The sequence below is a fragment of the Pterocles gutturalis genome, unplaced genomic scaffold (assembly GCF_000699245.1).
Source record: "Pterocles gutturalis isolate BGI_N339 unplaced genomic scaffold, ASM69924v1 scaffold44625, whole genome shotgun sequence".
Lineage (NCBI taxonomy): Eukaryota > Metazoa > Chordata > Aves > Pterocliformes > Pteroclidae > Pterocles > Pterocles gutturalis.
The window spans coordinates 5,151-23,167 of NW_010142466.1; the positions used below are offsets into that span (position 1 = coordinate 5,151).

At 38.0% G+C, this 18,017-nt stretch overlaps 1 protein-coding gene across 1 annotated transcript; it reads left to right on the plus strand.

Moving 5' to 3' along the window:
• Positions 1-8,857: 8,857 nt before the first annotated feature.
• LOC104469736 (metallophosphoesterase domain-containing protein 1) lies at positions 8,858-14,457 on the plus strand (the record flags this gene model as incomplete). The annotated part of the gene is made up of 2 exons (XM_010084363.1): positions 8,858-9,107; positions 14,276-14,457. Coding segments are annotated over exons 1-2 (334 nt in total), but the record flags the coding sequence as incomplete, so codon positions are not given.
• Positions 14,458-18,017: the final 3,560 nt, after the last annotated feature.

Below are 18,017 nucleotides of genomic sequence, written 5' to 3' on the forward strand. Positions count from 1 at the left end.
TTAATTTTAGAATTTAACCCCAGGCCTTAATAGAAAAAGATATACTGATCTCAGAGGTAGTATCACTACAAATATATTTACATGTAAGCTGTGTTCTATATTCCACTTTATATATATATTTGTGTGCTGGTACTTTGGCATTTCATTCATCTTGAACTACAGGAATAGATTGACCGCTTTTATTTTCGGTTCTTATCTATTAACATAGACATCAGCAACCTTTCAAGAGTTGTTATTGTTAGATTTATTTCTGAAATAGGACGAGAATATTGGCAAAAGAAATTCATCTGTAGCCAAGAGGTGCTGCTGCACAAAAAGGGAAGACTGTGTGAACTGTCATGAGTATTAACTCGCGTGTGTGCAGCAGCAGCAGCATCTCCCAGCTCCTGCTAAACTCAGAGCAGGGGAGTTGCTGCCCCTGCTGCTGGCTGTTCCAGAGGTGCTGCGTGCCATTCACCTGAGCCACCCCGCCACCTCTGCTGTACTTTGCCAACCCACAAACTAATGCAGCTGGTGACCAGCACTCTTTTTGAATGCTTACATGAAAACTACTTGAACTGTCTGCTAAAATAATCCTGCTTAGTATATGGCTTTGGCATAGTCTGATGTAATTTTGGTATTGGAAGGAACACGCTAAGCCAGATGGGATGTGTTCTGCCCTCAGATATGCGTGAATGATCAAATCGGTCAAATTCTGTGCATTTATACACTATTTCCATTGAAATCGGTTGGGATAAAGTGTCTGTTGCAGGCATGTGGGACTTGACCCAGTGAGGCTTGTACAGATGAAGGCTAGTAAATGAGTGTGAGGCCACTTGTCACAGAAGGGTGAAGAAAAAGAACATTCTTCAGTTAAAAATTAAACCAAACTGTTTCTTAAATATACAGTGTTTCGGTACTTACATCGTCTTCTTAGCAGTAAACAATATTTTAAGAGATTCAAGCTTAATCAGATGACATGCCCAAATTGCAGGCTGAAATGTAGAGTCAAATCCCCGCAACCCTAATTTACTCCTTTTGGAATGTCCGTTTTTGATAATTTTCCCACATAACCTGTATTTTTAGCTGTTTTCTCTTAGAATGAGTATTATCATTTTGGGACTTGTAATTTGTCTTTTATGAATGTATACTCATGATTTTCAGTAACGTCATAGATCTTGAGATACTGCCAATGATGAAGGCCAGTATTTTAGAGTGAGGAACGAGTTTTGTGGCTTTTAGATATTTATTTAGAATTTCCTTCCCTAGAGGTAATTACCTAAATAGATTAGCTACCTTTGCAGGTGTGTTGGGATAAATACAGGTAATGCTGAGCCAAAACAGTATATTTTTCAGAGAAAATTTTGATTTTACTTAAGAAAAATGTATCCTCTTAAATATTATGTCCAAATATGATAGTGTTTTATACATTCAGGCAAGATTGTATATAGGATTACAATAACACATTTAGCTTTGACAAATATTGAGTCTATGTGTAAATCTTAAGAGTATTGCAGTGTTTAAAACGTATTGGATATATTGTAAAGTGGAAGTGTAAGGTGAAAACAAAGCAATATTATTGGGTTGTGTTTGTTTTTTAAGTTGAATAAATGAGCAGTTATTTGTGCAGATGAGAATTTGATTCAGAAAATGATGCTGCTGATGAGCCAAAATAAAATTAAATCTTCATAAACAGAATATTCAGTTATTGTCGTTTTGGGAACCTAGGTAGAGAAATGAGAACAAGTAATCTAAAATAATACAGTCATTCAAAATAAGACTTGCTAAGAAGGTGTCTGAGTGGTAACTACTTTAAATAAATACAGAGTTAGATTTTGTAGGCCAATGTGCAGTTTTTGTGTTTTCTGAGCTCATTTATCTATGTCTTTTCTGGGTGTCTGGTCAGAGCTTTGGCATATAGTAGGTACAATATATTTTTGGAGGAAGCTCCACAGAAGTCGATGTTAGGGTATAGTTCCAAAAGACAAATAATTTATCTCATTTCCCACTTGCTGTGTCTATGTAATCTTTTTCTGACAGTTAAAGCTAACAAGTATGGTAGTGTTCTTTATAAATAAAGTAATGAAGGAAACGTATAATATTTGTGTTTGAGACCAATGGATGAAAACTAATTTGAAGAAAAAAATTAATTTCAGTGAAGAATTTTGTCATACTGTATTTGACAGATCATTATAATCAGCAAAGGAGAACAATGATGTGTGTTTTAGCATGGTGAGAAATATCTTGGGGGATTTTGTTGTTTTTTTACTAATGCAGGTTAAGGTAATTGTAATTATAGAGAAGTAAGACATCTTGTTTAAGTAACTGAATTTTTTTATGTTACAAACCAGATTGCTCAGTGCCCTGTAGATCTGCATTTAACAAATATGTGATATATATGATGAGGCACTGAAGTATTCATTGGTAGGTGAAATAGGAGGTTCTAAACAGAAAAGGATAGATCTTGCATTTCTTCTCATTGTAGTCAGTAGGATTTTGACACATACAAGTAACTCAGAATTATGCCCCCTGGTTTTGTTTTTACGGATGGGCGTAGCTCTGACTTCCAGGGGAAAGGTACAGTCACGGAACTGAGTATTATTTGACTGATAGCAGTTAGCTGGCACAGGAAACCATCTCAGACGTTTTAAAAAGACCGCGTGATGAGTACCCTTAGTAAATAGTGGGTTTGGTATAACTTCTTTCAGCGCAAGCCACTGAAGAGAGTGGAGATTGAAAAAGTGGGGCGCTCAAGATCTCTTTCAGTTAAAGATACACCATCGGTAAAGGTTTCTCAAAATGAGGGTCACACCATAGTGGAGCATATGTGTTCTGGTTGCCAGATGAGGATTGTGAAATCTGTGGTAAGAGCCACTGTAAAGAGGCATTTGTAAAGTTTTTATTCCGGTTTTTGACCTTAAGACAACTTGACAGACTTGCACAGCAATATGCCAAGTGTTGTGCCCCAGGGAGCAGATGGAGCAGTGTATGTTGCCATCTTATGGTACTCACAGAATGGATCAGTGGCTGCGTTTCTTTTTTTTTTTTTTTTTTTTTTTTTTTTTTTGGAAATAAATCTGCCTTACAAAACTCACCCTCATTTGTACATCTGTTTGCTGCTTAAAACCGGGGATTTTTTAGCCTGTGTGGATATGCAGTTAGAGCTGCCTTTCGGCGGCAGTCTCCGCAGCGCAGGCCTGAGGCGCGTGGCGTGGCCAGGGAATTGTGCTGGGCCTGGCGTGGGGGCCTGCTCTGTGCCAGGGATGGAGAGGCTGTCACCTGGGCACGATTCACCACCACTAAACTGGCATTTGGAAAAACTAATGCTCTCAAATGCTATACTTGTTGTGTGCTGGAGCAGGGTTAGGTTTCCCAGAAGGGCTTCTAGGTCACTATGTTCGTCATGAAGAACTCTGGGCGGTTTGTAAGGGTGGTACACACCATATGAGATTGCAGTTCAGCTATCCTTGAGGAGTCTCTTCATTTTTTAACACTTTTTTCATTCTCGTTGACACAAACTGTGGGGACATAAAGCATTTGCTTTGGGAAAAGTGCTTATAACTGCATAGTTCACTTCAATACAGTTTTATTTGTTTAGTTTTTAAATGCAATGGGAAGTGTTTCTGTCTACAACAAATCGTATTCATTTAGAAAGCCTAATTATCCGTCAGTAGAAATGTGCGTGATCGACCTTAAAATCTCCAAGTGTCCTGATGACATTTGATTATGCTGCCTTCACTTTAAAGTCCTCATTTGTCAAGTGAGTCCAAACCAGACTGTTAAGAGGAGACTTGGCGGTTTTCGTTTGCCAGGACTTGCATTCTGTTTCAGAAAATGAAGAGGAGAGTGTATCCCTTTGGAAAAGCTTTCATTTGCAGAGTGATTTGCCTGTCTCATCCTTTCCCACAGAATAATGCCTTTTTAGAATTATTTCAGTATTCATTTCCCGATTGCAGAACTGATGATAGCAGACTAAGTCCATTGATTGGCTTCTATTTGGAGTATCTCAAACGGGTATTTTAGACAGCAAAAAGCCTTTTAGTGTTTTCAGCCTATTTCTCATAGTAAGTGATTGCTTTACTGGTTCCAGTACGTTCGCTTATTCCTGATCAGTCTGTAACAAACTTTTGGGGGAGTGGTTAAAACAAAAATAGTTATTTGTGATAACGAAGCCAAACACTAGTGGTTATTGGAATGTTACTAGAAGAATTGGGACCAGTGCTGCAGAATACTCTGTAGTGCTTTTTTTTTTGGTTTTAAACAAAGAGTCTACTTCTTCATGTAAAGGGTGACCTGACAGTTTATGAAGAGCACTGTTGTGCAGTATACGGGAAGACCTGAACACTTGATGAAGCTCTTCAAAGGGTTTCTGGTTAACAGTATCCAAGATTTGCACAAGAAGCAAGTGTGTCTCTATGCGATCTATCACAAACCCTCACGTGCTTCTTTAAGGTGTTTTACTGCTGTTGTCTTACTGGCTTTCCCTGAAAAAAATATGGCTTTGATGTTTTATAGCTGCATGAAGACACCTTTTCTTTTTTTTTGATACTATGTTTTGTTTCTTCATTGCCTCCCCAAATCCCGGCTTGTCAGACTCTCTGAACGAAGCTAGCATGTTTTCTGCAGCTACCTCTTTTCCGCTGATCTTGGAACTGCTGAGAGTCCCAGCGTCCTTTCTTTAGGTTATCTCACTGTTATTAGTGCACAATCTGGCACTGCTCGTCTTCAACTCTTGCCAGGGAGTGCTATAGCCATGTTGTGCTTCTTGACTTCCAGATTTTTTGTAATGTAGCAAAGTTCATTGCTCAGCAGATAACTCCTTCGCAGTTTTCTTTCTTAATTTATAACTTCTTTTTTATCATCATCATTATCATCATCATCATTATTTTATCTTTCATTTCAGTGACATCTGTTTGAGCCATGTTGTTTTCAAGTCAAGATTCATATTTTGTGTTGCTGGAATAATTTTCAAGAAGTCTCAGTGTTGTTTTTAGGCTTGAGACAAAGGGTAGATAACGGAGGGAACAGTGGGGATGATAGAATGAGATATGGCTAGGGACAGTGGACATGAGAGTGAACTGAAGGATGATCATAGAATAAAGCAGAATCTGTGACTGAAGAAGTGGTATTAAAATAAAATCTTGGCTTGAAATGGGAAAAAAGAGAAATAGGATGCATTAAAAGGCTGGAAAATTTGTGGAAGAGAGGGAAGTAATTATGCTAGCTATACAAGAAAGCTGTGAGATTAAAATACCAGAAAATTTCAGTCTGAAAAAGTAAAAGAATCTTAATACAAAGATTTATTTGAGGACCTCATCAAAGGACTTAAATAGACATCTGTGTTCAAGCACCTGCCTAGTCCAGTAATTCCTCAGGAGAGGTGTTGCAGTCTGTGTAGTTTATGGCCTGATGCAAAGCCTTCTGAAGATGGTGGAGCGGTGTCCGTTGTACATGGTGGGCTTTGGATCAGGGCTCTGTGAACATTTGAACACATGCTAGAGAAAGCAGCAGAAAAATAATGTATGGAGAACATTCCTGCCATCAGTAAGAAGATGGCTTAGCTGATTTAATAGCTTTTTCTCAGTCTGTGATTCTAACAGCCAGGTTTGTGATATTTATTTTAGTATTCATGTTCTTGCAGTCCTTTTTACATTTCTCTGTTTTTCCCTGGCAGACATCCCGCAGCTCCATAAGTCTGGGGGAAGAGGATGGTTAGCATGTTGTTGCTGTGGGGATTTGAGTCTTAATGCTCTGTGTTGGTAATGCTAGGCATATAATTTTAAAACTTGGATGCTATAGAAGCAGATAATTATTTTCCTGCTGCATTTTATACTCTAGTTTGGGAAAGGAAGAAATTTCAGAATATTAAAAGAAAGAAAAAATTACGATTTGGGGAACTATTGGAAATGGAAACAGAAAGAGGGGAGTAATGGGTGTCAGTCTGGTTATCAGTCAAGCTGGAAAGAGACAGCTTGTTCTGTCGAACACCAAGAATGTTAGTAAGTCAGCCAACCACTTATGCAGAAAGAAAACCCTAGACTGAAAGGTAAGGTTCAAAGACATCTGTGTATGTTTCTGAAATGAGCTCGAGTTAAGCTTGCTATTGAATTATGCTTACTGATTATGTGTGTTACATATCTGATTTTGTTTAGCACAGGCTATTCATGTTTTCTATTTATTTTATTTTTGTTGCAGAATCTGGCTCTTTCTTTTCTTCTGCAGTCTTGGATGCTTTTTACATGTCCAGCGTTGATGTTGCGTGACTGTCATTTGGCAGAAGGCTTAGCAGTGGTGTGGCATCCCTTTTGTGTTTTTTTCCTTACCTGAAGCAAAATATGTTGTCTTCCTGTTTTCTACATGTTTATATGGTGAACTTGCTGAATGTCTGTGGCTAGCATCCTCTCAAGCTGGCCTAATGGTGTGATTCACACACTCTCCCATGTGCAAGGATTGATTCACTGCTTGAAAGAACTCTTCAGCACTAAAGGGTATATCAGCGGTGTGCTGGCTGTGGTTTGTTTCTGTTTGCAAACAAATTTGGTCTTTTGGGTTAGTTTGTGCTGGTAAGTGCTCTTTTCCACTTACCCAGAAAGGAAGCCGAGCTTAAGAGTGGATAGTGGGGTACCTGCATACATCTGCTGTTTCTGAAGCACATTTGATGTAGAACCTGAGAGAAGTCATAAAAGACAGGACACAAAGAGGAGGCTGACAGAAGCCATTTTCTCAGCTGCTGTGAGCTCCTGAGAATTTAGTAAGGCCAAAGGGAGATTCTAGGTCCCTAAGACAGTGCCTTAACTCCTTTATAACTGCAGTTCAGTTGTGTGTAAAGTGGGCATAATCCCTGAATTATAAAACAAAGGCTGTGTTTTTCAGGTAGTTTGAAATCCTTATGTAGAGCTGTGCAATCCTAAATTATTAATCTTACTACAGAATATTTCTAGAGATCACCAGTTGTAATAGTTTCTTTCAGACAGAAGTAGGTTCACTTAGAACAGTTTGCCCCCTATAAAATCTCTGACCTTGCCTATTCAAACTTCTTTACAAATGCATCATTTAATACAGGAAGCTCCTCAGGGAGGGTTCTTCACATCTGCCATCATAATTTCTTATTTCCTAAACGCAGCAATTTGTACTTGATTATTCTTACAAGGATAGTGCCTCCCTTCCCTCTCCTTGCTCTGGCACTTTCCTTTGTGCTGCTGCTTGTTCCATAGCCTGAATGCAGCATCTGAGAGTGTTTAAAATCCAAAACTTTCTTTGTTGTTATCCTGCCGTTTCCTTACCACTCAGTTCTAGGGGAAGGCATGAAGGAATCTGCTCTTTTATTCTCAGACTGTTTTCCTGCGGGTTGTTAGTGACAGCAAGTTGTCATCATTTTTACAGCCATTCAGCAAGTAACAAAACTGAGCTGAATCTCTCATTTCAGTTTCCTAAGGACAAGATTTCCCAGAACAAAAATACACTGCCACTTCTTGGAGCACTTAACATCTGTAGTAGTTAAGCAAAGGACTGCAGCCCAGATTTTTAAAGATGCTTAGGTGCTTGACTGCCACAAGAACTGAATTGGACCTAAGTCCCTGTAAATAGCTTTAAAAATTTGAGTACCTTCCTTATCCATCACTATTGGCAGTGGTCCCTTCAGAATGGAAGTAAGGCACATCAGCAAGGTCACATAAAGTACTTGTAGTCCTGCTTTCCAGAAACTGCACGTATTAAGTGTATCGCTGCATTCTAGCATGGCTTTTCATTAAATACATCTTCTGAAGCAGATTACTTTTATTCCCTAGAAGAAAAGAGCCCTCACTTTCATTAAAATAAATATTTAAGACCGACAACTTTTAAAAAGGATGTGAATTTATACTGTAAGAGTACCCACCTTTATATCTTATAATCCATTTTTTATTAAAACTGGGAAATAAAAGTAAAATTCACATTTAAATTACTTTCTGCTGTTTCTGGGGGATACTCTTTGCATTCCAGTTGGTTTCACTTGGCTGTTCTACCCATTTCAGTGCTGCTGTTCTAGACTTGCATAACCTTCAGGGAAAAATCTATTCCCAAACATGAAATCTATATGGATTTTACTTTAATATTTAGTAACATTTAACTGTGTGTTAGCCTTTGAATCACTTTCTTTTCCAGTGAAGCCAGAATGTGGGGTTAGTACTGTCTGAGAAGAGAATATGCTGAAGGGGGTAGTCCTTCAGTCTTGTGTCAGGAGTGCCTTCAATGGTACTATACAACCAGGAGCGTGTGCACAGAAGGTCATTTACTCTGTTCCTTAGGGTGTAAAGAACAGCCAGTTGCAATGCTTCCCCGTAATCAATGGCACAGACTTTCTGAATAATTAGTTAGGCTGATTCTTGTTTAATTAACTTGCATTTTAGTCACATTTTTTGTGCACATTTTAGTGCACAGGTGTGTATTCCATTTCAGGTTTGGTGGGGTTTTTTTGAGTGAGGATGGGTAATAAGCATTCAGCAATGCAATAAAAAAGGAAAGTAAATGATTGTGTTAAAGAAACATCATTATTTGATGTGCTATTCTGAAGAATGACCGCCTTGTCTTTTAGATTTGTATTAAATGTCTGAAACATTTGAGCAAGTTGCCCCTGTGTTCTTTAGCAACTTTACTTCCACTCCTTGCTTCCCACCTCCAACTAAAGAACGTTCATCAAATTGCTGAGTTGGAAAGGCTTGTGATGTGTTCTTTGAGCTGTGTGTCTTCGTCCCTCCATCTTCATCTCCATCTTCATCTCCATCTCCATCTTCATCTCCATCTTCATCTTCATCTTGTATTAAATAAAGCAAATTCCAAACAGGTAACTGTCAGTTATGCTCCATCTCTTCAATTTGCTTTTAGGTTTTTTGAAGGGGAGTGTGCTGTTTAGGTAAGGAGATGTCATGGTCTTCTTCCATCGATGTAGGAAGATAGCAGCTATGATCGCCTGAAAAAGCCAAACTACGTAGTGCAAGCATGGCTTTCTCCCAGTCACACATTATGGCAGCTAGAAGGCATCAGCACAGTAGACTCATAATTGAAGTGGATGAATACAGCTCCAACCCCACACAGGCTTTCACGTTCTACAACATTAACCAGGGACGTTTCCAGCCCCCACATGTGCAAATGTAAGTATTATAGTTTTGTTATTGCTCTAGCACAGCCTTCTGAATTGTTACTGCCTTGTCAATGTGGTATTTGATGGACCAGTCAAAAAGAATTCAAAGAACACTGTTTGCTGCCTTTCTAATAACAATTACTATAGAGTAATCAGTCCATTTGGAAAGTATAAGTACTTTGTTAAAGGATGGGAGAAATATTACTCTAATAGCATAACTTTAATACATAATGGGTATTAAAAAGAGAAATAAACAAGCAGTGGTAATAAAATGAGATGCTACAAGGATGGTACTTTCTGCAATCTTAATAATGTTTGTTTGCTTTGTGGACTTGCTTATTGATGTAAATAGCTGTTGAAAATTCCAAGCCTGTATCTGTACAACACATACTGTTTGGTTAGTTATATTACAGCTACATACAAGGGAAAAATCACATCAATAAATAAAATAGTGCGGGCGCCCATCCGACAGTTTACTTTCATACCAATGTGCCGAAGATGCCAAGTGCTTAAAGAGTAATTAATGTGTTTGTTTCAGACTTCTTATATAATGACAACATCAGTAAAATTAACTGCTCTGAATGATTTAGTTGTAATGTAAAGTGGAGAATTATAATTACAAAATGAAACCTGCCATAAAGTTTAAAGCCAGAAGGAAGAGCAAAACAGTAAAGCTATTACAAATAAATTAAGTATAAAGTTCTACTGTAAAATATTTTTATAGAGAATAAAAATGTCTGCACCATTTTATTGTGTTTATTGAAGAGAGAAGCAGCCTTATCTTTAGATCAGGAGGCTGGTTTTCATGGTTTTTAAAGGAAACTCTTTTTCCTTTAGGAAGACTGAAAGACTGAATAAATAATTGTGTCATTCATATTTTTGGTGTTTAATATGGTATGATAATTTGCATACATAGGCCATGATTTCTGCAGTTAAAAAACTCATCAGTTATGACTGTTTGAATGCTATGTGTGTGTTTAGTGAATGCTTACATACATTCTTTGGCATTAGTTAGGTATTATATTAAAAAAATCTGAAGACTAACAGATATACCAGAGTGGTGAGCAAACACACAGGCTTTGGGGGCAGTTTATTAGCTTATGGTCTGTGTTGGGGGTTTTTAGGTACTATTGAAATGCAAGCAGTAAAATGAGTTGAGTGTTAGCTCTGGGAAACATCTTTTGTTTATAGAGCTGGCAAATGGTAGCAAAAGTACAAACAAACAAGCGTGGGTTCAGAAATACTTTTACAAATGAAAATGCCAAATGCAGGTTGCTTTATTTGTTGAGGCTTAGCTATTCTTTGTGAATATTCAGACAGTTCCTGGGCACTCATGAATCTGTTCACTAGTCTTAAAAGCTGAATGTGTTTTACTGGGCTGAAAATAAGTTATTTATTAGTACCCACTCGGTACTCAACAACATGCCGTTTAAACTTCTAACCAGTAACAAATCATATTACCAGAGGGCTTAGACAATCAACTGCATGATAGAAGTTCAGCACCTAAGCCAGTAGTTGAAAATCAGCTATCCTTAGAAAATGGTTCCTCAGAAGAGTTTAGCAATCTCTCATGAATGATTAATACTATTGAAGAAGCCAGTGCAAATTGAAAAACAGGCTAAAGCAATTGAAACATTTACCACAATCTGACCTACTCTTTCTCTTGGTACAGAAATGGTAAATAATGTTTCTGAATACCAGCAGGATTGCTTTTGCCTCCTACCAATGAATAGGGTATTAACAAAGAAGGGAAAAGTAGACATAAAAAGCATAACAAAAGCACTTTTTATTCGCATGATTGTTATGGGTGAATTTTTAGCCCTGCTTTAGTCTATACAAGTTTTGTTAACTTGAGGGAGGTGAGGGCTTTGCCTTGTCTTTCTGTATAGTTCAAAATGCCTAGATAGTGATGTTGCAGGCAATCATAAACAGATTTCACGAGACCTGTTAACATCCAACCTCCTAGTAAACTACTTTAACCACAGAGTATTTTTTTGTGCTCCTTTTCTTCTGAATTCAATCTTGCAGCTCTTCCTTAGCCCTTTGTGCAGCTTTATATTTCTTGTTTCACTTTTTAGCACCCATAACTTGCTGACAGCCCTTTCCTAGCTCCATCTTAATCTGACATCCCTGTACTTGTGAGACGACTGGGTTGCCACTGACAAGAAGGGTGGTAAATTCTGCCAGTGTTTTCAAGCCCGTCAGTCATTTCTGGAAGGTTCCTGTCTTGCTCCTTTGTGAAACCACTGAAATCTAGTGTATAAACTAACCTTTGGCAGTGTTTTTGCTCTGAGATTTTTTAAACTTTGTTTTGCAATTCCTCTGCAAGTTTTCATACTGGTTTAAAGAAAAACAAAAGCATTTGCACAAAAATAATCAGCAGATCTTTATTCCTCTGCTCATGCTGCAAGCAGTACATTGGGTGTTGGTGTGACAGCTGCTGTGGGAATGCGTTACACAAGAATATGGGGATCGAGCCTTCAGAGATTATTTCCAGAAATACAATTTAGATGCTTTTGTGAAACTTGACATATGTTTTTACCTATATATGGCCTCAGTGTGTGCATATCACTTCAATGTGAAAATCTGCATCTCATTTATTTGGTTTTTTTTGTATTGATGCCTTTTTCCCATGAAAATTCTCTGGCCCATTGCACAGGATTTAAAAGTTGTTCATACCTCAGCATCCAGGAAAATCCTGTCCACATCTTTCCTATCCCCATCCAAACTATAAGAAAAAGCATGTGTATTACGTCCTTCATGGGTTGCTGTGGTAAGTCTGTTGTTTTTTAAATTTAGTTTCAGAGGAGCAACATGTTAAGGGCATGCTACTCCCTAACACCCAACTTACTGCTGTGCTGAGCTTTAAAAAATTTCTGAAGGAGAAGCACCTGCTTTAAAGGCTACACTACCGTGAAAAGTCGAAAAGCGGACCAGCCCATATCCTCATGTTGTGCTAGGGTAGTATGCATAATTTAAACCTGGCTTGCTAATGCAACCTGTAACTAACTTTGGGAAGTGCTGGGCAGGGAGAGCAATAATCAGACATTTGTTTACTGAACTGACGTTTAATCTTTTTAGCTTAAACAGCAGCAACGATAGCAAGGGTCAGCTCCCTCTCATTTTTATCCCACCATCTCAGTTCATTTTGAGGAGGAACTCCATGAACTGTATTCATTAACCTTCACACAGCTTGCACTTCATGACAAGTCTCACTCACTAGTCTAAAACCCACCATTCGCTATCCGTGTTCCTTTGCACCCCTGCTACCTCCACTCACCATCCATGGAGCTCACTCTGTGGCAGCTCTCTTCCCTCCAAGACAGTGGCATTTCTAAAGGTGACAGCAGTCGTGCAGCTGCACTGTTTGAGGTTGTGACCTCCCATGTCTGACTCCCCCTACATCTAACTCTCTTTTCTTCATTTGCCTTTCTACGTATGACTGTGTCCCCCTGCAGCATACACACTCCCTCAGCCCCACACTCAGTGTTTGCAGCTGCTCTCTCTCAGGGCCCAAACATTCCATGCTTTGTCAGCCAAGTTTTACAATTTCCAGTATGTGCTTCTTACATATCCCACTAGCATGTACAGAATGCTGGGTATTATTCATTGGGTGTGTTTTGATCACAGCTGGTTTTATGCCCTACCTCACGTTTGATTACTTTCTGCTCAAAAACTGGAACTTCAGAAAGATGACTACAAGGTACTCTACTAAAGGACTACAGTACTGCTGTAAAAAACCCAACATTTCTTGTTCCTAAAAAGGTATAGGAAAGGCGGGTACAAAATAATTTATTCATACTCTAGTTTTGTAGTTATATTGCAGAAAATGCTCTGGACTTTTTCTGTATTTAACAAGATTTGAATGTTTTAGATTTATTCCTCATTCTCGGTAATCTTGTGAAATTGTCAAAAACACCTCAGTTTATGCACTTATACATTTCATAGAATTCTTCTTTGACTTAGAGAAAAGATTGTGTGATTAAAGATTATTATCATATATCTTTCAAGTAATAAAATGCCTTCTGAAAATTTACCCTGTAAACAGGGGTGGTGTTATTAATAACAAAGATCTCTTAACTTTTTTCTGACTGCATTTATATAAAAGTAAACTCCTGAATTGAAGCATAACCAGCAAGGGATAGGAATATGTATTACATACTGCAACAGTGAACAAAACTAATTTTGTTTGTTCTTTCAAAATAAGTGTTGTAGAAGTAAAATAATTCATAACAATTCTGTATATCTCTCTGATTTCTAGTGACATAAATATAACTCTTGCATCTCTGGCTTTTTTATATTATTCCACCAGAATTCCCTAACTGGAATAGCAGATATGGTATAGATGCATACAGATACATTTGCTTCTATATATTCTAACAAAATATGGATTGAGGGTAGAAAGATTGAGTTGAAAATAAGCATTCCTCATACAGCAGAGAGGTGTTCTCTGCTTTCCTCTTCTAAATCAGATGTTAAGTCTCATCAAACTGGGTCAGATCTCTTTGTTTCCTCAGTTTTGAATATCAAGATTGGGCTCTGAACAATGCAGCCTCACCCCTCACAGCATCTGATTTCATTTAGTATAATTAAGCCTAGAAAGTTGCCACATTTGTCCTGACAATAGTGAGGCTTGAATGTACATTTACAGCTGTTGTCAGGAGAGTTCTTATCTTGCTTTGCATTAAGACACTGAAACATATCTCCAAAATGTGTTAATTAAATTTGCTGGAATTATATAACTTTCAGAAAAAAGTTATAATTAGAAAAAATACATTTAAATGTATTTATGTATCTAAAACATATCTTTTCCCTGTGTACTGTGTAATCATATTTAAACAATGAAATGGGATAGTACCGTTCCTTTGAAACTGGCAATGCCTTGGATTTATTTGTAAGTATTTGTTTCAGAGTTACTGCCATAGTTCAATCTCTTTTCCTTAATCTCTTTAAATTAATCCATCTACCCAACAAATACTGAGAATGTTGTGATATGAACATCAAGAATTTTTACACCTCCCATTAGTGTTAGGTTTGTTTTAATAAATCCCTTCCATCAGACAGATCTAGAAGTCTGTGTAATCTTTTGTAAAGGCAAAAAATAATATTAGAATTGCAAAGTAGACACTAAGAAGTATGTAAGTAGTTTATAACCTTGTTATGATGCATTTCCTACAGGGTTGATCCGGTGCCCCATGATGCTCCCAAACCTCCAGGATATACACGATTTGTCTGCATTTCTGATACTCACTCAAGAACTGATCCCATCCAAATGCCATATGGAGATGTGTTAATACATGCTGGTGATTTTACTGAGCTGGGACTTCCTAGTGAAGTAAAAAAATTCAACGAGTGGCTAGGTAGGTATTGAATTCTGTGTGGATTTGAAAGTAAATTTGTTTACTGGTTGTATCTGCCCCTTCTGCCTCCCAGTAAAAACCATCATGCACTCAGAAATTATGAATATTAATTTGACTTTTAAATTTGAATGGCAATGAGCAGGAATCAGCTTTTTTTTTTTTTTACAAATATTTTTGCATTTTTCCAACTGAGCAAATAAGATTTGTGAGACTATTCATCTGTTCTGCCTTCACACTCTCAAGTGTACATTAAGCAACTTTGTGGTGTTAGCAACAATTTTAAGTCACTAGGCCTTTAATGATTTACATAAAACCTCTTACATACATTGTTATGGCTTTGCTTCCTCTCAAAAAAAAAGTTGTTGTGACTGAAAACATTTGTCTGTTTAACCCCGGAGGCTCATAGTTTTTTTATCTGTGGCTCAGCTGCACCACAGTGATGAATTCCAAACAAAGCAAAACGTGTGCCTGTGGTTGCTGTCTTGGATGTAGCAGACCAGATGTAGATGCCTTCTGTAGGCAACTGTTGGCATTGGTGACTGAAATTCTGTTCCACTGGGCAAGAGAGTGGTGATTTACATGTGCTTCTGCAATGTTTTGTATATGCTAAAAAAAAATGACAGTGAAAATTGGAAATCATACACTGTACCCAGACAAAAACCCTGATCGGTATTGTTCCTGCAGCAGCGTGGATACCTTAATTTAGAAAAATGCATTCTTGATTCTGATGCTTCATTATCAAAAAAAGGGTGAGGAAATGAAGGAGCTGAAGAGAGAGGGGACACAGTTTAAGGGTAATGGATTTCAGTTTTTAGGTTGATTTTCTTTCCTGTAGTTTATATTTTTGCATTTTCCTGTCTCTTTTGCTACATGCTACAGCATTCCACACTAGGAAGGCACAAAGCAGACAGATGCATGTAGGCTGAAATGGAATATAAAAAAAGTCAAGACTTCCCAATTTAAACAAATATTTACTAGCAAATAATTATCAGCAAGGCTGATAAATATTTATTTGAGCTTGGGAACTCAGTAATATGCCCCACAAGTACTGAGGGACAGCACGTGGAAGTAACAGACTCTGTTATAGTGGCCTCACCTCTGTATCCAAATAGACACAGGTTGGTTGTAAAATGGAAAGCAAATTTTAATCCTGTTTTGTAGGTCTCTACCATGTATTATAAAAATGTACTGAAAATAGCACATAAAGATTATACAAACCATATGGTTATCCCTTCTAAATAATACCCATTTTATTTATCTACTAGTGTGGGAAGAAAAGTGCTTTGGGATGTTGCTAGCAAGCAAGGATGGGGGCTACACACATTACTTGCTGCACAGTTTTTGTCTCCTTAGTTCTCCATCTGCTTCCCTGCTGGTCACAGCTGTACAGTGTTCTGAAGAAGTCCTTAAGCTGAAATACTCTCAGTATGGTAGGGAGATTTCCCAAGGCATTTCTGTGATGGCCTCTTCATCATTTTTATTCCAAAAGAAGGCTTAATTTTCTGACTTTTCAGGCATGCTTCCAATTTCATGGTAGTGTGCATTTTGGGAAAAGGTGATCTTGGTGGTTTGAATTATATTTTTGCAAGAACATCTTTGACATATGCAAATGTAGCAAGCTAAAGATTTTTTTTGTTTCTTGGCTATTTGAAAAAAATGCAAAATTTAACTTAATTGTTAATTCATTCTTGAAAATCCAACAGAAAAATAGTTTTGTTCCAGTTCAACATTGTAAACTTTTTAAAAAATTCCAGTCAATGAGATTTCAAAATGGAAACTTTAGCTTTTTTTGTACTTTTTTTTGTTTAAATGAACAATTTAATCAACTCTTGAATATCTTGAGTGTTTACAAAATCTATAGTAGATGGTAGAATGGTTAAAAGTTCTCCCTGAGAAGAAGAAATTTCAAAAGTTTTTGATGGTTGTCCGTTTTGTTGTGAAAGGCACTAGTCTCCAACAGTTTTGATTTTTCTAGCTAGCTGCTTCCAGTACCTGCCATGATTTTGCAGCTCCCACAGCCTACCCAGCCTTCTTCTTCTTCTTCCATGTTTTAACATTTAACTAGTTTCTTGAGAAAGTAATTGACAGACTCTGGCATGGACTTTAACCTTCACCATCATTCTTACCTGCTGCTAGCAAATTTCCCTGTCTGTTCCTTCGTCCCATACCACAGGGCTCAACTTCCCACTTATTTTGTTTGGTGTCAAATCTATATCTTCCGCCATCATTTGACTATAACTTTGTTTATGCCTTAGAATGAACACTAGAATAGTTATTTGTTACACCTTCCCTGGAGCTCAGCTTCCTCTTAGGCACTACGGCACTACATACGTATCCTTATGTGTAGCATTGATTCCTACCTTCTAGCTTTCTGTTCTGTCATACCCTCTTGGGTTTGTGCCACTCTGGTCTATTGGCCTATTTCACCTTTTCAGGAGGCCCTTCAGCAAGTTCAGATTTTATATTTCTGTTCTGCATAAAATTTCTGTGCCTGTCTGATGCAAAGTATATTTTACATTAACATCATTAACTTCCATGTTATGGTAATAAACTATGTTATGGTTATGTGGAGCACATGCTCAAGTGTTGTGCTAATAGAGCCATGTTGGCTTGTTGAGTCATACCCTAAAATATGTTCTCTCTTTTTTAGGCTAACTGTATGTGGGTACACAGGAAGGCCTGTACCAGCTCAGTTGATATGTCTCTCTAGCCCAGTATTGTCTTTGACTGTGGCTAGCAGCCAAGGTGCTCTGCTTTGCCTGCCCTTAGGTCACCCAGTTTTATACTTTTTATCCTCTGACCCCTAAAGCTCTCCATTTCATTTAACTTCATTCATTTTGGTAGTTCATTGTTTTCTTTTGCTTTTCTTTTTCTCAAAGCTGCTTCCCCCTTCCCAGGGAAGCATTTGAGGTTTTACTAGGGCTAAGTTCATGCCGAATTCCATGAAGGGGATTAAATGCTGGTGATAACTGAATGTGCATATTTTCACAGTATTATCTGGTAGGCAGTCCTAGGACTTACTGAGACCCAGCATTACTTAGTATTTAACGTATAGCTTTTTCTTCTCTGGGTTTTTTAATTGCCTTTTGGATCTATGCAGATTTTGAGCACTGACACAATTGTGCGTCACAGTTCCACAGTGTGATATGGATTGTGTGAAGAACTTATTTTGAACCTGTTACATACTAGTTTCATTTGGTATTTCCTAATACTGTAAGAGGCTGTGGTGGGTTAACCTTGGCTGGATGCCAGGTGCCCACCAGGCCCCTCTATCACTCCCCCCTTCAGCAAAATAGAGGAGAATAAGATGAGTAATTTGTGGGTCAAGATAAAAGCAGTTTAATTAAAGCAAAAGCAAAGGCCAAGGCCACGCACAGAAACAAAAGGCAAACAAAGATGTTATTCTCTACTTCCCCTCAGTAAGCAATGTCCAGCCACTTCCCAGGAAAGCAGAGCTTCAGTATGTGCAGCAGCTGCTCCTGGAGACAAACACAGTAACCAATGCCCCCTTCCTCCTCCCTGCCCTTGGCTTTTATGGCTGAGCCTAGGTCACATGGGAT